Source organism: Schistocerca nitens, chromosome 9, assembly GCF_023898315.1.
Source record: "Schistocerca nitens isolate TAMUIC-IGC-003100 chromosome 9, iqSchNite1.1, whole genome shotgun sequence".
In the NCBI taxonomy this organism is placed as follows: Eukaryota; Metazoa; Arthropoda; class Insecta; order Orthoptera; family Acrididae; genus Schistocerca; species Schistocerca nitens.
This window is the reverse complement of record NC_064622.1, coordinates 83,379,358-83,401,706: the sequence shown is the minus strand read 5'-3', so window position 1 is coordinate 83,401,706 and position 22,349 is coordinate 83,379,358. Positions and strand designations below refer to the sequence as shown.

General features: G+C 41.8%; 1 protein-coding gene across 2 annotated transcripts in view; it reads right to left on the bottom strand.

The window, feature by feature from the left end:
* LOC126203247 (eukaryotic translation initiation factor 4E transporter) overlaps window positions 1-22,349 on the bottom strand; it is a 282,811-nt gene that overhangs the window by 113,363 nt on the left and 147,099 nt on the right. For both annotated transcript variants that reach the window (XM_049937501.1, XM_049937502.1), the window contains exons 12-13: window positions 12,891-13,027; window positions 12,035-12,124 (exon numbers count right to left, since the gene is read on the bottom strand). In XM_049937501.1, coding sequence (XP_049793458.1) covers window positions 12,035-12,124; window positions 12,891-13,027 — 227 coding nt within the window. The remainder of the gene's footprint in view (window positions 1-12,034; window positions 12,125-12,890; window positions 13,028-22,349) is intronic.

The window sequence follows — 22,349 nt, the reverse complement described above, 5'->3', positions numbered from 1 at the left end:
ACGGAGCACTGACATTTTGCAATGACATTGCTGGCCTAATGAAAGTGCTGAACTTCACCTACATTTCACAGGAGTGGAGACTTTCCATAGATGCGTCGAAAACAAGTCTCAAGGGTGCTTTGCTCCATAATGGAAATAAAGTACCCTCTGTTCCAGTAGCTTATGCCAGCTTGACCAAAGCTAATTACGAATTCATACAAAGGATGCTAAATTCATTACAATACAATGAATACAAATGGAAAATATGTGCAGATTTCGAGGTAATTGCTATGGTACTGGGAATGCAAAAAGGCTACATGAAGTATGCTCATTTTCTTTGCAAGTTGGATAGTCGGGACAGAAATTCTCACTACGTGGAAAATAAATGGTCTACATGGAAGTGGAAAGTTGGCGAAAATGTGCAACGTGAAAGTCTGGTAGCTCCTAAAGATGTACTACTTCCACCGCTTCACATCAAACTTGGCGTAATGAAACAATTTGCAAAGGCCTTGGAAGCAATGGGCAGTGGGTTTTCATATATAGCTACCAGATTCCCCCTTATTTCAGTTGCAAAAATAAATTAAGGTGTATTTGTGGGCCCACAAATCAAGGAACTGCAGAAAGATGCAAATTTTGAAGCACATTTAACTGACAAAGGAAAGACAGAATGGGACTGTTTCAAAATGGTGTCAGAAAACTTCCTCGGAAGAAGAGCTACTAAATACAAAGCAATGGTGAATAACATGATCAAAGCATATCGGTATCTGGGGTGAAATAAGTCGTTGAAGGACTTTCATCTGGTTTACTTCACGGAGAGTAGTTGTGACATATCGAATTAACATTGTGATAGATTCCATAAAGACATTTCTACCGTAGAAAGGCGTTATGAAGGGAAGTGGGTACCTTCTATGAGGCGTGACAAAGTAATGAGACTTATTTTCTTTGCAAGTTGTGGCAACCCTGCAGGCTTGCATAGCCACAATATCTTTGACCTTGGTCTATGAGCTGCTTATAGTCCAAACGGTACATCGATTCAAGAGCTCAGTCGTGAGTTGTGCTGTAATAAATTAATACGAGTTTGTATCTCTCGTCACGGAAATGGAACTGCATAATATTGCGCAACGGTATGCCATTTCTTTTTGCGTTAAATTGGGTGAAACTGCGATGACAACTTACAGTAAGCTTCAGAAGGCTTTTGGAGAGGATGTTATGTCAAGAGCTCAAGTTTTTCGTTGGCATAAAATGTTTAGTGAAGGCAGAACGAATGTTGAAGATGAAGGCTGCAGCAGACAACCATCATGGACGGATGTCAACTTGGCCAGGGTGCGTGAACTTGTACGATCTGATCAAAGACTATCTGTGAAAATGAGTACAGAAGACCTGAACATCAATCGAGAAACCCCCACAGAACGTATCTCTGCCTACGTAGATCAATACCTTCAACCCATTACATGCAGTATCCCATCCTTCATCAAAGACACCCACCACTTTCTCGAACACCTGGAATCCTTACCCAATCCGTTACCCCCAGAAACCATCCTTGTAACCATTGATGCCATTTCCTTATACACAAATATCCCGCACGTCCAGGGCCTCGCTGCGATGGAGCACTTCCTTTCACGCCGATCACCTGCCACCCTACCTAAAACCTCTTTCCTCATTACCTTAGCCAGCTTCATCCTGACCCACAACTTCTTCACTTTTGAAGACCAGACATACCAACAATTAAAGGGAACAGCCATGGGTACCAGGATGGCCCCTTCGTACGCCAACCTATTCATGGGTCGCTTAGAGGAAGCCTTCTTGGTTACCCAGGCCTGCCAACCCAAAGTTTGGTACAGATTTATTGATGACATCTTCATGATCTGGACTCACAGTGAAGAAGAACTCCAGAATTTCCTCTCCAACCTCAACTACTTTGGTTCCATCAGATTCACCTGGTCCTACTCCAAATCCCATGCCACTTTTCTTGATGTTGACCTCCACCTGTCCAATGGCCAGCTTCACACGTCCGTCCACATCAAACCCACCAACAAGCAACAGTACCTCCATTACGACAGCTGCCACCCATTCCACATCAAACGGTCCCTTCCCTACAGCCTAGGTCTTCGTGGCAAACGAATCTGCTCCAGTCCGGAATCCCTGAAGCAGTACACCAACAACCTGACAACAGCTTTCACATCCCGCAACTACCCTCCCGACCTGGTACAGAAGCAAATAACCAGAGCCACTTCCTCATCCTCTCAAACCCAGAACATCCCACAGAAGAACCACAAAAGTGCCCCACTTGTGACGTATCCAGCAGGGATACGACTTCCTCAAATCCTGCCCTGAAATGAGATCCATCCTTCATGAAATCCTCCCCACTCCACCAAGAGTGTCTTTCCGCCGTCCACCTAACCTTCGTAACCTCTTAGTTCATCCCTATGAAATCCCCAAACCACCTTCCCTACCCTCTGGCTCCTACCCTTGTAACCGCCCCCAGTGTAAAACCTGTCCCATGCACCCTCCCACCACCACCTACTCCAGTCCTGTAACCCGGAAGGTGTACACGATCAAAGGCAGAGCCACGTGTGAAAGCACCCACGTGATCTACCAACTGACCTGCCTACACTGTGACGCAATCTATGTGGGAATGACCAGCAACAAACTGTCCATTCGCATGAATGGACACAGGCAGACAGTGTTTGTTGGTAATGAGGATCACCCTGTGGCTAAACATGCCTTGGTGCACGGCCAGCACATCTTGGCACAGTGTTACACCGTCCAGTTTATCTGGATAGTTCCCACTAACACCAACCTATCCGAACTCTGGAGATGGGAACTTGCTCTTCAATATATCCTCTCTTCCCGTTATCCACCAGGCCTCAATCTCCGCTAATTTCAAGTTGCCGCCACTCATACCTCACCTGTCATTCAACATCATCTTTGCCTCTTCACTTCCGCCTCGACTGACATCTCTGCCCAAACTTTAAATATGTCTGCTTGTGTCTGTATATGTGTGGATGGATATGTGTGTGTGCGCGCGCGAGTGTATACCTGTCCTTTTTTCCCCTAAGGTAAGTCTTTCCGCTCCCGGGATTGGAATGACTCCTTACCCTCTCCCTTAAAACCCACATCCTTTCGTCTTTCCCTCTCCTTCCCTCTTTCCTGATGAGGCAACAGTTTGTTGCGAAAGCTTGAATTTTGTGTGTATGTTTGTGTTCGTTTGTGTGTCTGTCGACCTGCCAGCACTTTCATTTGGTAAGTCACATCATCTTTGTTTTTAGATATATTTTTCCTACGTGGAATGTTTCCCTATATATATATATATATATATATATATATATATATATATATATATATATATATATATATATATATCCCATCAGTAGATAACGCTGCGGCAATCGACACATCAATTTGAAGTTTCACTAACTGAAGTACAAGGCAAGCTGTAGTTCCTTTAGATCCTATAAACATTTGTCATACACTTGTTTCAATACGGGAGAAAGTGTAATGAATATGGCAGATGTTAAAAAATGCATCATCAGATATTCAAGATTACTGTGACAGGTCTTCATGGATACATTAAAAGCAAATGTGACATGTTTAGACAAACTTTTGGAAAGGAGTAAACCTCAAACTGTTTAACACTGAGAATGACAAAAGCTTCTGAGTGCCACCAACCCTTACTGGTCAGAACTCTAGGACACACTATTTCACTGGTGATGTATTACAAACGCCATAATGTGCATGGAAACTACAGAGATAATCAAGTGGAATGATACATTCGTTATGATGGAATATGTTTTGCTGCTGTAACAGCCACTGGTTTAACTTCTCTGTACACAGAAGTGCTACTATCATATGATTCAGTGTAGTCTAGAATATAAATTTCTACTCATCTTTCAATTTCATTACCTTCGGACTGCTATAAAATTCATTACAGGTGTTCTATGTATTCCATTACTTCCCTGTCGAACAATTTAAGACCCATTTCAGTACCTGTATCATGACCTGCACACAACCAAGCTCTTTAGATACAGGGACACACAATAATCAGCTCAGATTCCTCAGCATACGTTTCGGTATCACATCACTGTCACATGCAACTTAAGTGAGCATTTGTGGTACTCTCAGGCAAAATAGGTGTGAAAAACCAGTGGTCAAATTTACTGCTGACAGTTCTATGTATACAGTAATAAAATGAACAAACAGAGTTCCAAGCTTAATTTCTACAGTATAATCTCTGTTGATTTTCTTTTCAACTAAATTTCAAAGCTGCATTTCATAGTGGTTAATTTGACAGATTCCACAGTTCTAGTGTTACGGATTCAGTCAACCATGTAGAACTGAGAGCTGTTCAAGTTTATTCTTTATAACCTTGTAGTTGCAATAATGCCCATGTGTGCGCGCACGGGTGTGCCACTTATCAGTAAGTTGCAACTTGTATTCACATAACTATGTTTAAGCAAAAAGGTTACTTACTTTCAGAATGGCTCAAATATATATAACACCACTTCCATCTATCCTTGTAGCTGCCTTAACATTATGGCATTTGTAATCATGAAAAATTAATGTTGCCTTCTAATGATTTGACATTAAGGTGGTGGTGGTGGTGGGTAGTGTTTAACGTCCCGTCGACAACGAGGTCATTAGAGACGGAGCGCAAGCTCGGGTTAGGGAAGGATTGGGAAGGAAATCGGCCGTGCCCTTTCAAAGGAACCATTCCGGCATTTGCCTGAAACGATTTAGGGAAATCACGGAAAACCTAAATCAGGATGGCCGGAGACGGGATTGAACCGTCGTCCTCCTGAATGCAAGTCCAGTGTGCTAACCACTGCGCCACCTCGCTCGGTGACATTAAGGGTGCTGGCATCTAGAGGCATCCTGATCTGTCATAACTGTTTACAAATTTTTGTATTACCTGTTACGGAGAATGACCACATTCATTACACTATAATACTGTAACAAATATGTAATGAATGATGTCGGACCTACAGAAATCTAATCTTTAATGCAACTGAAAAATTTTGAAAGTAAAATGTTTATGCCAGACAAAGATCCAATGCAAAGCGAACCCTGAAAATTCAAAACACTGCTAGCTCTCCATGGCTATTCATAGATAACAATGCTAAGAAACTGCACACACAGAAGCTCTTATACAAACACTTAAAAATTTGCCTATCTATAAGAAATGCATTCACAGCAATTTTTATGCCCCTGGCCTGTTTTTGAACCTAGGGAACAGAAACTGATAGCTTTCAGACAGAAAGTCTTGGGACCATACTTCTAACATATTACAATCTCAAGAGATTTAGAGAAAATGATTTTTTTGCTTTCTGACCATAAGACTCAAAACATAGAAACCTGCTTTGTTGTCAGAAGTTGAAATCATTTCAGTGAAGATTGTTCCCTGCTCTACAATCTGGGACAAAACCTGACAACTTATGAACCACTCTTTCCCAATAGCAGCAGGTGTAGATTTACACAGTACAGAACTAGTAAACCACATACATTTGGCAGTTAGTACATGTAGACACCAAATACATGCTGAACAGATTTCAATACCTGGGAAAGAATGAACATTCAAACCCTTTCCAAGCTTATGGCACCATTCCTTAGAAGCTTAAGGAATTTGAAAACAGCCATTTTTTCACGTCTTGACACCTGGCCAATATACTGAATAGTTAAGGTGTAAGTCTAGTGGGTACAATGAACAATTCAAAAAGAAGAGAGAACCACATCAATATGAAATTCAGAACTATCGTTATTCGAAACTACCAAAATGAAGCATGTAGAGATAACCTTCTACATGTTCATGTAAGATTGGGAATGATTTGAAATTTCTTCCAGAAACTTAAGAATTTGACGATAAAAATAAATATAGAATTAGAATTGATATCTGGGTCAGATGGCTTCCAAATTTTCAGAGAAAGCAGCATCTGGGAGGTATAAAACAAGTTTTTTACAACACATTAGAATTTCCCAGGATAAGTGTGTGGGTTCTTTACAGAGCTGTTAAAGTGAAGTTATGGACTGTAAACAGTTTCTGCAGAATCTCAGTTGAGCAATAAGGCAAATGGAAAACAGGTGTCAAAACGGAGGTAACGGAGGATTAACTAACACTAACTACATACATTAAGGGTATATCCAGCCCCTTATTGAAGCTAACAGTAACAAATGCTCTTTAACAAAGCTGGTCACATCACTGCCGCATTCAGGTACTTCTGTATTTGAGAAGAGTAACTTTAGCATAAAGAACATTTGCCACTCAGGTTGAACAATTTATCACTGGAACAAGTGCTGACTGTCTCTGTCCAAGCATTACACGCGCAAGACCCTTGTAATCCAGTATACTGAAGCACAGCTGCAACAGACAACTGCAATAAGACTTAAAAGGGAGTCATAGTTACTCTGCTTCTTATCCACTGAAAGTAGCACATATTTATCTTAATATGCAATATCCTGTAGCAACCACAATCTTCTCTGTAGACTCATGTCAGCTGCTGTAGATAGCTCTTGGTTGGCTATTTAAAATTGTGTATTGGTGGCAAATTTGGAAAAGTACGATATCTGCTATATCCGTGAGTAGCCGGATACTGGTGCACATGTCAGAAAAACAGGAGACAAATAATGACGATTAAGGTGGGGGAGATGGCCCGTGGACAGGACTCAAAACCCAAGCTGAAGTGTAGCAACAGGTCTGATCCAACAACAAAAGTAGGTCAATAGCAACCTATGCAACAACAAAGTGCAACAAGCTTTCGACACAACCCTGTCAACAGGTCAAGTACAAGCCACAATACAAATTGAGACCAAAGAGGAAAACCAACGCCAAGGAGAAGTCTTCGATGAGTAGCCATTAGTACGGTGGAAATAGGAACGAATGCTGTCAGACGAAGTACAAGACTGACCCAGAGGCTGAGATGCGGCGGCATTTGTGCTGGCCACAGGGGAGACTACTGGCAGGTGTATTCAGTGAGGAGACTGGTGTACTCACTAGGTGAGCACAGCACTGTGGCAAGACTGTCCTCTATCATCCATCAAGGTCTATTTGCTTCGGTGGGCATTCCACTTTTGCACAGCCCAATACCAGAGCTTTTGCCTGTGGTTCTCTATGAGGGGACTTAAAAAAGTGATTTACATATTATGGCAGGACAATTAATTTAATGCTGCACTACACTGTCTTCTGAACATAGTCACAAAGTCTCTGTAAATGATAGAAAGTTCTAAATCTCACTTCCATTACCACAAAAATAATCTCGTCACAGAGCCAGTCAAGAACTGCTGTGCAAACGACTTACTCATTGGAAAATCTCTTTCCCCAGATGTCCTCTTAGCTTGTTTTAAAGATGGAAATCCATGGTTGCGAGATATCCCTTCCTGATCAGCATCACCTATGTACAGGGTGTTTCAAAAATGACCGGTATATTTGAAACGGCAATAAAAACTAAACAAGCAGCGATAGAAATACACCGTTTGTTGCAATATGCTTGGGACATCAGTACATTTTCAGGCAGACAAACTTTCGAAATTACAGTAGTTACAATTTTCAACAACAGATGGCGCTGCGGTCTGGGAAACTATAGTACGATATTTTCCACATATCCACCATGCGTAGCAATAATATGGCGTAGTCTCTGAATGAAATTACCCGAAACCTTTGACAACGTGTCTGGCGGAATGGCTTCACATGCAGATGAGATGTACTGCTTCAGCTGTTCAATTGTTTCTGGATTCTGGCGGTACACCTGGTCTTTCAAGTGTCCCCACAGAAAGAAGTCACAGGGGTTCATGTCTGGCGAATAGGGAGGCCAATCTACGCCGCCGCCTGTATGTTTCGGACAGCCCAAAGCAATCACACGATCATCGAAATATTCATTCAGGAAATTAAAGACGTCGGCCGTGCGATGTGGCCGGGCACCATCTTGCATAAACCATGAGGTGTTCGCAGTGTCGTCTAAGGCAGTTTGTACCGCCACAAATTCACGAAGAATGTCCAGATAGCGTGATGCAGTAATCGTTTCGGATCTGAAAAATGGGCCAATGATTCCTTTGGAAGAAATGGCGGCCCAGACCAGTATTTTTTGAGGATGCAGGGACGATGGGACTGCAACATGGAGCTTTCCAGTTCCCCATATGCGCCAGTTCTGTTTATTGACGAAGCCGTCCAGGTAAAAATAAACTTCGTCAGTAAACCAAATGCTGCCCACATGAATATCGCAGTCATCAATCCTGTGCACTATATCGTTAGCGAATGTCTCTCGTGCAGCAATGGTAGCGGCGCTGAGGGGTTGCCGCGTTTGAATTTTGTATGGATAGAGGTGTAAACTCTGGCGCATGAGACGATACGTGGACGTTGGCGTCATTTGGACCGCAGCTGCAACACGGCGAACGGAAACCCGAGGCCGCTGTTGTATCACCTGCTGCACTAGCTGCGCGTTGCCCTCTGTGGTTGCCGTACGCGGTCGCCCTACCTTTCCAGCACATTCATCCGTCGCGTTCCCAGTCCGTTGAAATTTTTCAAACAGATCCTTTATTGTATCGCTTTTCGGTCCTTTGGTTACATTAAACCTCCGTTGAAAACTTCGTCTTGTTGCAACAACACTGTGTTCTAGGCGGTGGAATTCCAACACCAGAAAAATCCTCTGTTCTAAGGAATAAACCATGTTGTCTACAGCACACTTGCACGTTGTGAACAGCACACGCTTACAGCAGAAAGACGACGTACAGAATGGCGCACCCACAGACTGTGTTGTCTTCTATATCTTTCACATCACTTGCAGCGCCATCTGTTGTTGAAAATTGTAACTACTGTAATTTCGAAAGTTTGTTTGCCTGAAAATTTACTGTTGTCCCAAGCATATTGCAACAAACGGTGTATTTCTATTGCTGCTCGTTTAGTTTTTATTGCCGTTTCAAATATACCGGTCATTTTTGAAACACCCTGTATATGCTGCCTTTATTAAGCTGCTGGCACCATTTCACTACTGCTGGACAAAACTGCATTAGACCAGTGTACTGGCAGAATTTCACATAGAATCTGTCCATTTTAGAAATTTTGCCCCCCAACAACCTTACTGTCCTGCATACTTCAACTTTAAGTTTCCAGTCGTTACACCACTTTACCTGCACACTTCACTTCATGAAACTCTGAACATTGAAATTTTACTATCTTCTGATGATATGACACTTGTTGTGCAATATTCTTCACGTGGGATGTGTGTAGCTTTTTTTGAAGGCCCTACATAATTCCTCTGTAAACCAGGGCCTTCTTAGTTTCATGAACTTAAGTTTAGATTTCACCTATTTGCAACAAATAGAAAATGAAGGCATTACGGTATGGGATTTGATTGTAAATGCGATTCTCCTTTGCACGTATTTGGTGCACAGTGTTTTTGAACTAAGGGCACTGACATTTCAGGTTAAGTAAGGATGATAAGCTGGGGCTCTATGGGGCTGTTATGGAACACACATTCTATTATTTTTAGAACAGCAAGTAGAGTGCAACAATAATTCACATAAATTTGTATAGAAAAACACACACAATTTTAGAGAATAATTAAACAAAAATTTCTTATCAGTTACCTAGATTTAACAGTGGATTATTTAAACTACCCGATGTTTAGCACTCTACAGGCATCACCTTAAGATTGTTATTTACAATAACTTGTTCATAAGGAAAACAAAATTAATGAATTTTGGTTACGAACCTCAATAAGAAAAATGCATGCTTCATGAAGATAAATTCTTTGCTATTAAATTCTAATAAAAACAATCTTCTTATACATGCGAAGTATACTAATCAATGCTGTAAATAGGAAAATAGAAAAATACTGCAAAGCCATACTACGTTACGTACACTACACAACTAACACCAACTACAAAAGTATCAAACATGAACAATCACAGATAATTTGTAATCTAATACATGAACCACAAAGAATCTGAAGTAAAGAGATTCTCTTCCTGGATTAACAACCTACTGCATCAGCAAAAATACTAAAGTAGAATTGCGTAAGTATGCAGACTACTTTATATCAGTACAACTACTACTGACTCAAAGCTACTTCCCAAAAATTTAGTAACTCCATTACTTTTTCCCCTTTGCATCTCTCTGACCTTTGCCTCAGTTCAGAGGCGATGCTCTTATTCAAGTCATTATATTAATGCACTTAACGCACGTCATTAAATTATGAAAAAATGGAATGTACCTGGCACAAAAGTTCTTGCCCTGTACACTCTAACATTCTTATGTGTTGACTTCGACATCCGGCCTGCAACCCTTTCTCTCTGAAGCACAGTGCAGCCTGACAACTTATTGTCTAGGATGAAGCATTAGTGCAAGACTTTTCACCTAAAATCTTTGTTCATAGGAGAGTTCTAGCATATCTAAGTGAGAATGAACTATTAACTTTTATTTTCCTTACATTCTATCCCATGTAATCCCATAACTACTATGAGTACTGCAGTTACTGAGACATTACTTCAAAAGCTGCAGGAGATTGTGTACTTGGGAACTATTAGTAAAAAGAAAGAAACAAACAAATGAATTTTGAGGCGCTTACATTTTCTGCGGCAGTGACCTCATCACTAAGTTATTGTAAAAAACCTGCAAGTGTTTAGCTCAGCAAGAGAAAACCAATATAATTGCAAGTGTATAATGAAAAGAGTATAGTCAACAACTCCCAAGATAATTGAGGCACTGAGTCATTGATATGTACATAAACAAGACTGAACTCGCAAATTTTCTTTGTACGAATTTTTAATAGTATGCTATCAGGTGTTCTGAGGTTTCTTCCCCATTTTACACACAAAATTTTGAAGACTAACTCAGCCATCATTAAGTGCTGCGAGTTTTGCTGTTATGTATACTTACTGCCTGAACAATTCACAGCACCAGAAGACTGCTAGATCGGTCTTCTAAATATTGCACATAAAATGGAAACAACAACTCAGCAGTATACCTGGAAGCGCACTCTTAAGGCTGAGAATGTTGCTAGCTTTCAGGAAAGTACTCCTTCAAAGCTACACCCACACCCCTACACTGCTCAATGTCCTTGGCCTCCTAATTATACGTCAGCACTGCAGCTCAACTGACTGGCAAAGCCAGGCCAATATAGCCAAGCAGGTCACACTTGCCAGCATATGCACGAGTGCTTTAAGCTCTGAAGAAAGATTCATGCAAAAGGTAGCAAGACTTCCAGTCTCGTCTGTGCACCTATCTATGACTCGGTGCCTCAACTCATTACTTGTTACACTTACTCCTTCCATTATCTACATTCCACCAGATACTTTTGATTAGCATAATTACAAGAAAGTATCTGAAAGTTACTTCTATTTAGAGATTAAAAGCAGAAAGAAGTTAACATTATATGATACAGGAAGCTGACATTAAATGCCTTTTAAAAATGAGAAGGGGAAAAGGCTTGCTGTGAACAAATGGAAGTGACAGTACGAAGAATTATTCCTGCATATGAAATGATTTTTCAGGAAATCAAGCAAAATGTGAAGACAAAAACAATTTTTCTTCTTTATTATTTCCACTTCTCTTATTTTGTTAGATCTGACTGCAACAACAAAATCTAAGCTGCCTACACCACTGTGTTTACCCATGCATTTACTAAGTCTAAATTTTTAATTTGTTTTTATTTGTTTACACTGAGAAAGTTGAGATTACTACCTAAACATTTCAAAACAATTATTAGCAAGTTGCATACTGATCTTTTCCTGTAATAATTAAACAATACAATGAACTATTCTATTTAAAAATGATTGTTCTATAATTTGATTTTTCTGGTAATATTTCTGGTTGTTGTGGCATTGCTGCTACAATTATGTCAGGCGATAAATTTCGTGAAGTTCAAATTCTCAAACTTAATTTTCGCTGTTAAACTTTATTTCTATGGCTCAAAAATTTAATTAAATCTCAATGTTTTATTTACTTCCTTAAAGAATGACAAAAGGTGTATTATGCGACAGAAGTACTCATCCAAGCAGTGGTCAAGCAGAAGTTTATTAACCATTTGAAACAGCAAACACTGAAACCCAGTGATCATGCACACTTTACCTGAGTAAAATGTAACTGTTGTATATTCGAGGGAAGTGGACCATTTGGTGCTGTCGCAGGTATCACCTTCCCATCAGTAATCTGAGCAAGCTGTAATTGAAACGAATGGCACAAAATGTTGCGAAGCAAATCAAAATGCAATTCCGCTACATGCCTATGGGAACTGGCTACTTACTGCACTTAACACTGCTACTTCAAATATACTTTTCTAAAAGCCATTTACTAAGAGTTGTATGTTACATCACAAGCAAAATTTATGTTTAATACAAGAAAAACTAGAAAGATTATGTTCAAAGGTATTCTAATATGTGCTACCCAGCACTATATTATATGCAGTAATTCACTGTCAGTATTATTAAATTCTTAATTACACTGGTCTTGAAATCCCATTTAACAAAGCAGCAACAAAATACTTTTCTTATACTTTACTGTTCTACTGATTTGTATACCCACTTTCCAAAGATAATACTATTCAATTACACTACTACATTGAGTACTCAGTTATCTCAAGAGAAGTTCTACTACTCCTGCATCATGCCTGGTGAAGGAAAGACTTGTGCTACAAATCTTAGCATACATTTTTAATGCATTTTAATTTTGGATTTTTAGTTCAGTGATTAACATTGCACAAGAACATGGCTTTTAAAAATGTATATTTCTGAACATAACAATTACAGGATACCATATATCTGACTACAGGGCATAGGAACATCAGCACTAAAATTATGTAAGTTTTCCCAAAATGAGTTGCTTCTATGATACTATTCTGGGGGAAGCATAGCATAGAAAACTACACATGGTGAAACTGTACTACCACTGTTAACATGTAAAAAGGAATATTTATAATGTAACTTACCAATTTATTGAATGCCGATAAATCTTCTTCCTTTTTTGTATTTGAATTCACAGTCGCATTCTGGCTTTCCGTTGAATTTATTCCTTGCCTTATTTTTGCTTCTAGTTCTTCAACACTATGAATTTTCCCAGTCACTTCTGAAACAGAATGTTTAATTTAATAAGTGAATTTTCCCAGTCACTTCTGAAACAGAATGTTTAATTTAATAAGTAATTTACATATGCATCAAGGAAAGGGATAAGCATTCTTATTCTCTCTGTTATTTCACATCAATGATCAGGCTCTCCAATTCCTTCAGTAACATTCATTTACAAAGAGCCAAGACATAATAAGGCTTATCACGTAAATGCTGCCTAATAATAAATAAAATACAGTGAAGGCAACTACTCACCTATGGTGGGTTGATGCGTGGAACACAGAAACGTAATGGAGGTCCAAAAGTAAAAAGTAAATGGCCTTCGCCATATTGCTGCGGTGGATAAAAAGTAAAGCGCGATTGACAGCCCATGCATCTTTCACTAAAATGGCTGATAAATCAGGCAGCAAACCCAAGCTGGAATGTAAATGGTTAAACAAAGGGCATTCCAGCAGGAAGTGGCAGACAGTTAAAATGTGTTTGCAATGTGGACAAAGTGGATAGCGCCACTGAACAAATGATGGCTAAAATGGCAGTGCCCAATATGCAGGTGAGTTAAAATAATCTCCTCCTGGTGGGAGGGCCAACAGAAGCTTGTCCAAGCCACTGGGAGGGCTTAATAAACCGAAGCTTGTTCCTGCGAAGGGAGGACCATAGGCGATGCCAAAGGGACACCACTACCTGACAAGACACAGATCAGAGGGAATATAGGTACTCATGGGATGAGGTATGAAGACTGCAGCCTTGGCAGCAGGTCAGCAGCCTCCTTTCCTGGCATACCGACATGACCTGGTAACCACAGAAACATTACACTGGCTCCACCAACAGAGAGCAAGTGACAGATTTCCTGGACCCACTGCACTAAGGGATAGACAGTGTACAGCACACAGACTTTGAAGGGTACTGAGCAAGTCTGAGAAGAGGGGACAATTTGAAAGGCTGTGTCACCGGATGTACTCCATGGCGTGATACAAGGCGAAGAGCTCGGCTGTACTAAGGAGTGTGCCAGAAGCAGATATCGAATGACATGGGTGCCAATGACGAAGGCACACCCAACCCCATGGTCAGTCCGAGAGCCATCAATGTATATAAAGGTATTATCTCGAAGTTCCATGCGAAGGCTGTGAAACTGGAGGCGATAAACCAAGGCTGGAGTAGTGTCCTTAGAAAGTGAGAAGATCAAGGTTAACATGGGCCACTTCACAAAGCCAAGGTGGTGAAGGGTTCACACCCACTGGGCAAGTTGCAGGTAGTGTGAAGTTAAGCCGCCACAGTAAGTGGCAAAAGTGAACTCCAGGAGGCAACAGAAGGGGGACGAGCACCATACTGACGATCAAAGGAATTGTCAAAGAAGGAGGCATAGGATGGATGGCTACGCATGGCAGACAAATGGTATGCATACCTGCTGAGGAGAAAGTCACGGCGGTAGGACAGTGGTAGTTTGGTAGTTCAACAGCTTCAGCATACAGACTCAACTGGGCTGGTGTAAAAGGCACCCATGGCCAAACGGATGCCATGATGGTGAATAGTGTTGAGACGGCGTAAGATGGATGGGTGTGCAGACACATAAACAAAGCACCCATAGTAGAGTTTCAAACAGACAAGGGACTAGTACAAACGGAGGAGGATGGTTCGATCGGCAACCAAGGAAGTACCAGTGAGGACATGTAGGAGACTGAGGAACCATGTACAACGGACTGCCAGGTAAGATACATGGGAGGACCAAGAGCTTCCTACTCAGCACGAGACCCAGAAACGTCTTAGTTTCAACGAACGGAAGCACGACAGGCCCAAGATGTAGAGGTGGTGGGAGAATCCATTTGTGCCGCCAGAAATTCGTACAGTCAGTTTTGTCAGTGGAAGAGCGAAAGCCATTGTCAATGTTCCAGGAGTAAAGATGATCAAGACAGCGCTGAAGATGCTGCTCAGTGAGACAGGTCCATGGAGAACTGCAACAGATGGCAAAATCGTCAACAAAAAGAGAGCCGGAGATGCTCAGTGCGAGACAGGCCATTACAGGGTTAATGGCGATAAAGCGGACGAATCTTAGCACAGAACCCTGAGGCACACCATTTTCCTGGATAAAGGTGCCCGACAAGACAAAGCCCACACACACCCTGAGAACTCAGGTCTTGTAAAAATGATTGAAGAAAACAGGGCAGGCGCCCACTGAAGCCCCACATGTAAGAAGTATGGAGGATACCAGTTCTCCAGCAGCTGTCATAGGCCTTCTCCAAATTTACCACCACTGCCACAGTCTGGGATTTCGCAGAAAACCGTTCATGACATGGGTGGACAAAGTAACGAGACGATCAACTGCAGAACGCCGTGCACAAAATTGACACTGTGCATTCATCAGTAAATGGTGAGACTCTAGCCAGCACACCAGCTGGGCAGGAACCATACATTCCATCACCTTGGAAACACAGCTGGTCAGAGAGATGGGGCAGTAGCTAGGAGGATGGTTTTTGTCCTAACCAGACTTAGGTATGGGTATGATGGTGGCTTCACGTCAGTGTCCGGGAAATGTGCCACCTGCCCAAATGTGGTTGTACGTGTTAAGCAGAAAGTGCTTGGCAGCAAGAGAAAGATGCAGCAACATCTCAACGTAGATGGCATCTTGCCCTGGGGCAGAGGATCGTGATGAACTGAGAGCACGATTAGCTACCTCACAGTAAAGGCGGCACTGTAGCACTCATGATGTGAAGAAGAGAAGGGCATTGCCCGAGCCTCCTCTGCCGTTTCCAATAGAGGAAGGCAGGGTGATAGTGGGAACAGCTCGAAACTTCGGCAAAATGGCGGCCCAAGGTGTTTGAGATAGTCTGGTAGGACCGCTGCTATTTTCTATATACATAAATGATCTGGCAGATAGGGTGAGTAACAGTCTGCAGGTGCTTGAAGATGATACTGTAGTGTATGGGAAGAAGTCTAAGATAACTGACTGCAGAATCATACAATGTGACGATTTCTAGTTGGTGTGATGTAGGGCAGCATGCTCTGGAAGTAAAAGAATGTAAGTTAACGCTTTTGCTGCTGTGGGGATGTATAAATATGCTAGTACACCATTCCCAGGTGTTGTGGTCATGTATACACATGTCACTGATTTTCCTACACTGTTATGGTCATCTGGATGCATCCTGAGCCACCAACCTCTTGTTGCTGCAGATGAGTTACTTCCACATCTCCGTGAATAAAAAAAAGCTTCCAGTATTTATCACACAACATATGTGCCTCATTGAATGCTATTACCTGCACAAAACCTTGTTTTGATATCTTCAATTGTTTATGAGATACGGCAATTACTATAACCACAATTTGCGATGCGCAAGGATGTGAATGAGCGTGTATCATGCTATCGTACTTCAGATATAAAACCCAGTAACTTGTGAAGAAAATAACAGTTCAGCTCTCAATATTAAACAAAATTTTGGTATCTGGTCTACAGAGTTCATTCACTGCAAAGTACAAGCTAAAAACAACCATATGTGAAAATTCTGAGCGATGTTTTACTTAATTTGATTCAAGGGCAGTATGACATAATGAGAAGAAACTCAGTTCTCTCTCAAGTGAAGATTTGATACTGTAAGAAGTACAAAAACAATCACTTTTTAACCTAATATTTTTCGAAAAACTGGGTAACCATTTATCACTTTGAACACTGTCTCTTAGCACAGGCACCAGCATTTGGTGAGGAGCACAGATTACAAAGAGCTTGTCTATAGCAGCGGTAAGGTTAAAGCAGATAAATAGGAAAAACACACCCGTAACATTAGAATACAGCATTAGAATTATGCTACTTGACACTGTCACACAGATTAAATATCTACGTGTCACATTGCAAAGGAGTATGAAATGGAAGAAGGATGAAGGACTGTAGCAGGTAAGACGGTCAACTTCGTTTTACTGGGAGAATTTTAGTGAAGTGTGATGCATTTGTAAAGGAAACCGTATATAGGACATTAGTGTGACCCATTCTTAAGTACTGCTCAAGTGTTTGGGATCAACACCAGGTCGGATTATAAGAAGACCTCTAAACTGTTCAGAGATGGGCTGCTAGATCTGTTACTGCTAAGTTCAAACATGCAAGTATTATGAGATGTTTCGACAACTCAAATGAGAATCCCTGGAGTGAAGGTGACAGATCTTTCTGAGAAACACTGTTGAAAAAGAATTTAGAGACTGCAGAATGATTCTATTGCCACCAACATACATTTCACATAACAACAACAAAGGCAAGACGTGAGAAATTAGAGCTAATATGGAGGCATTTCGACAGTAATTTTCCTCTCACTCTATGTGTGGGTGGAACAGGAAAGGAAATGACTAGTAGTGGTACAGGTTACCCTCTGCCACACAGCATAAGGTGGCTTGCCAACTATGGAAGGACATATGGGAGTGGTTTCCTTTCCCTTATTTTACTTACTGGGACACATGCACCTCCCTCCATTATTTAAACAATTAAATAGTATGAGTTTAGATTAACCAATGTGGAGACAGGAAATCATGGGAACAACTGAAATAGCACATCGCTTCACTGCAATTTGCATTTATTATAACACTTTATAACAGATCAAGAAAATGTCACGTTACACTTAGATAGTAACACTAGAACAATAATAAACACCTGATTCAGTTTTCTGCCTTTAGTTTAAGTTAAACAGGGGAACACAAAGTTCTCCCATAAATATAAATGTGCGCTTGGGCACGTTAAAGAACTGGTTATGAAACAGTCACTTATAACATTAAGGCAGGCATGCTCCACGTAAAGAGAAAATAATTAGTAAGTTTTCACATTGACTAGAAATTAAAATGAACAACAGGAAAGTGCACCATCCACAACACCTTACAACGACAGTTAACCTCCAATGAGTTCCTTTCTTCACTGTATGACATTACATACAGCTCAGTAGTAATAAAATTTAGATTTCTCTCTCTCTCTCTCTCTCTCTCTCTCTCTCTCTCTCTCTCACACACACACACACACACACACACACACACACACACACACACACACACACAAAGAGGGAAACATTCCACGTGGGAAAAATATATCTAAAAACAAAGATGATGTGACTTACCAAATGAAAGTGCTGGCAGGTCGACAGACACACAAACATACACACAAAATTCAAGCTTTCGCAACAAACTGTTGCCTCACCAGGAAAAAGGCAGGGGAGTGGGTTTTAAGGGAGAGGGTAAGGAGTCATTCCAACCCTGGGAGCGGAAAGACTTACCTTAGGGGGAACACACACACACATACATATCCATCCACACATATACATACACAAGCAGACATATTTAAAGACAAAGAGTTTGGGCAGAGATGTCAGTCGAGGCGGAAGTACAGAGGCAGAGATATTGTTGAAAGACAGGTGAGGTATGAGTGGTGGCAACTTGAAATTAGCAGAGATTGAGGCCTGGTGGGTAACGGGAGGAGAGGATATATTGAAGAGCAAGTTCCCATCTCCAGAGTTCGGATAGGTTGGTGTTGGTTGGAAGTATCCAGATAACCCGGACGGTGTAACACTGTGCCAAGATGTGCTGGCCGTGCACCAAGGCATGTTTAGCCACAGGGTGATCCTCATTACCAACAACCACTGTCTGCCTGTGTCCATTCATGCGAATGGACAGTTTGTTGCTGGTCATTCCCACATAGAATGCGTCACAGTGTAGGCAGGTCAGTTGGTAGATCACGTGGGTGCTTTCACACGTGGCTCTGCCTTTGATCGTGTACACCTTCCGGGTTACAGGACTAGAGTACGTGGTGGTGGTGATGGGAGGGTGCATTGGACAGGTTTTACACTGGGGGCGATTACAAGGGTAGGAGCCAGAGGGTAGGGAAGGTGGTTTGGGGATTTCATAGGGATGAACTAACAGGTTACGAAGGTTGGGTGGACGCGGAAAGACACTCTTGGTGGAGTGGGGAGGATTTCATGAAGGATGGATCTCATTTCAGGGCAGGATTTGAGGAAGTCGTATCCCTGCTGGAGAGCCACATTCAGAGTCTGATACAGTCCCGGAAAGTATCCTGTCACAAGTGGGGCACTTTTGTGGTTCTTCTGTGGGAGGTTCTGGGTTTGAGGGGATGAGGAATGGCTCTGGTTATTTGCATCTGTACCAGGTCGGGAGGGTAGTTGCGGGATGCGAAAGCTGTTGTCAGGTTGTTGGTGTAATGGTTCAGGGATTCCGGACTGGAGCAGATTCGTTTGCCACGAAGACCTAGGCTGTAGGGAAGGGACCTTTTGATGTGGAATGGGTGGCAGCTGTCATAATGGAGGTACTGTTGCTTGTTGGTGGGTTTGATGTGGACGGACGTGTGAAGCTGGCCATTGGACAGATGGAGGTCAACGTCAAGGAAAGTGGCGTGGGATTTGGAGTAGGACCAGGTGAATCTGATGGAACCAAATGAGTTGAGGTTGGAGAGGAAATTCTGGAGTTGTTCTTCACTGTGAGTCCAGATCATGAAGATGTCATCAATAAATCTGTACCAAACTTTGGGTTGGCAGGCCTGGGTAACCAAGAAGGCTTCCTCTAAGCGACCCATGAATAGGTTGGCGTACGAGGGGGCCATCCTGGTGCCCATGGCTGTTCCCTTTAATTGTTGGTATGTCTGGCCTTCAAAAGTGAAGAAGTTGTGGGTCAGGATGAAGCTGGCTATGGTAATGAGGAAAGAGGTTTTAGGTAGGGTGGCAGGTGATTGGCGTGAAAGGAAGTGCTCCATCGCAGCGAGGCCCTGGACGTGCGGAATATTTGTGTATAAGGAAGTGGCATCAATGGTTACAAGGATGGTTTCCAGGGTAACAGATTGGGTAAGGATTCCAGGTGTTGCTCTTCAATGTATCCTCTCTTCCCATTACCCACCAGGCCTCAATCTCCGCTAATTTCAAGTTGCCGCCACTCATACCTCACCTGTCATTCAACAACATCTTTGCCTCTGCACTTCTGCCTCTACTGACATCTCTGCCCAAACTCTTTGTCTTTGAATATGTCTGCTTGTGTCTGTATATGTGTGGATGGATTTGTGTGGATGGATATGTGTGGATGGATGTGTGAGGATGGATATGTGTGGAGGGTGGATGGATATGTGTGGATGGATATGTGTGGATGGATATGTGTGGATGGATATGTGTGGATGGATATGTGTGGATGGATATGTGTGGATGGATATGTGTGGATGGATATGTGTGGATGGATATGTGTGGATGGATATGTGTGGATGGATATGTGTGGATGGATATGTGTGGATGGATATGTGTGGATGGATATGTGTGCGCGCGCGCGCGTATACCCGTCCTTCCCCCCCCCCTCCCCCCCCCTAAGGTAAGTCTTTCTGCTCCCGGGATTGGAATGACTCCTTACCCTCTCCCTTAAAACCCACATCCTTTCGTCTTTCCCCCTCCTTCCCTCTTCCCTGACGAAGCAACCATGGGTTGCGAAAGCTAGAATTTTGTGTATATGTTTGTGTGTGTATCGATCTGCCAGTGCTTCCGTTTGGTAAGTGACATCATCTGGAAAGAGGGAAGGAGAGGGAAAGACGAAAGGATGTGGGTTTTAAGGGAGAGGGTAAGGAGTCATTCCTATCCCGGGAGCGGAAAGACTTACCTTATGGGGAAAAAAAAAGGACGGGTATACACTCGCGCACACACGCGCACAGACAGACAAATATAAATAAGGATCATGTAGGTAAAAAGACGAGGGCTAATAGAAATCCTTGGGTAACAGAAGAAATATTGAATTTAATTGATGAAAGGAGAAAATATAAAAATGCAGTAAATGAAGAAGGCAAAAAGGAATACAAACGTCTCAAAAATGATATCAACAGGAAGTGCAAAATGGCTAAGCAGGGTTGGCTGGAGGACAAATGTAAGGATGTAGAGGCTTCTCACTAGGGGTAAGATAGATACTGCCTACAGGAAAATTAAAGAGACCTTTGGAGAAAAGAGAACATCTTGCATGAATATCAGGAGCTCTGATGTAAACCCAGTTCTAAGCAAAGAAGGGAAAGCAGAAAGGTGGAAGGAGTATATAGAGGGTCTATACAAGGGCGATGTACTCGAGGACAATATTATGGAAATGGAAGAGGATGTAGATGAAGATGAAGATGAAATGGGAGATAAGATACTGCGTGAAGAGTTTGACAGAACACTGAAAGACCTGAGTTGAAACAAGGCCCCGGGAGTAGACAACATTCCATTAGAACTACTGATGGCCTTGGGACAGCCAGCCCTGACAAAACTCTACCATTTGGTGAGCAAGATGTACGAGACAGGCAAAATACCCTCAGCCTTCAAGAATATAATAATTCCAGTCCAAAAGAAATCAGGTGTTGACAAATGTGAAAATTACTGAACTATCAGTTTAATAAGCCACAGCTGCAAAATACTAACGCAAATTCTTTACAGACGAATGGAAAAACTGGTAGAAGCCGACCTCGGGGGAGATCAGTTTTGATTCCGTAGAAATATTGGAACACAAGAGGCAATACTGACCCTACGACTTATCTTAGAAGAAAGATTAAGGAAAGGCAAACCTATGTTTCTAGCATATGTGGACTTAGAGAAAGCTTTTGACAATGTTGATTGGAATACTCTCTTTCAAATTCTGAAGGTGGAAGGGGGTAAAATACAGGGAGCGAAAGGCTATTTACAATTTGTACAGAAACCAGATGGCAGTTGTAAGAGTTGAGGGGGCATGAAAGGGAAGCAGTGGTTGGGAAGGGAGTGACAGAGGGTTGTACACTAACCCCGATGTTATTCAATCTGTATATTGAGCAAGCAGGAAAGGAAAATAAGGAAAATTCTGAGCAGGAATTAAAATACATGGAGAAGAAATTAGAACTTTGAGGTTCGCCGATGACATTTTAATTCTGTCAGAGACAGCAAAGGACCTGGAAGAGCAGTTGAAGGGAATGGACAGTGTCTTGAAAGGAGGGTATAAGATGAACATCAACAAAAGCAAAATGAGGATAATGGAATGTAGTCGAATTAACCTGGGTGATGCTGAGGGAATTTGATTAGGAAATGAGACACAAAGTAGTAAAGGAGTTTTGCTATTTGGGGAGCAAAATAACTGATGATGGACGAAGTAGAGAGGATGTAAAATGTAGACTGGCAATGGCAAGGAAAGCGTTTCTGAAGAAGAGAAATTTGTTAACATCAAGTATAGATTCAAATATCAGGAAGACGCTTCTGAAAGTATTTGTGTGGAGTGTAGCCATGTATGGACGTGAAACATGGACAATAAATAGTTTAGACAAGAAGAAAATAGAAGCTTTCAAAATCTGGTGCTACAGAAGAATGCTGAAGATTAGATGGGTAGATCAC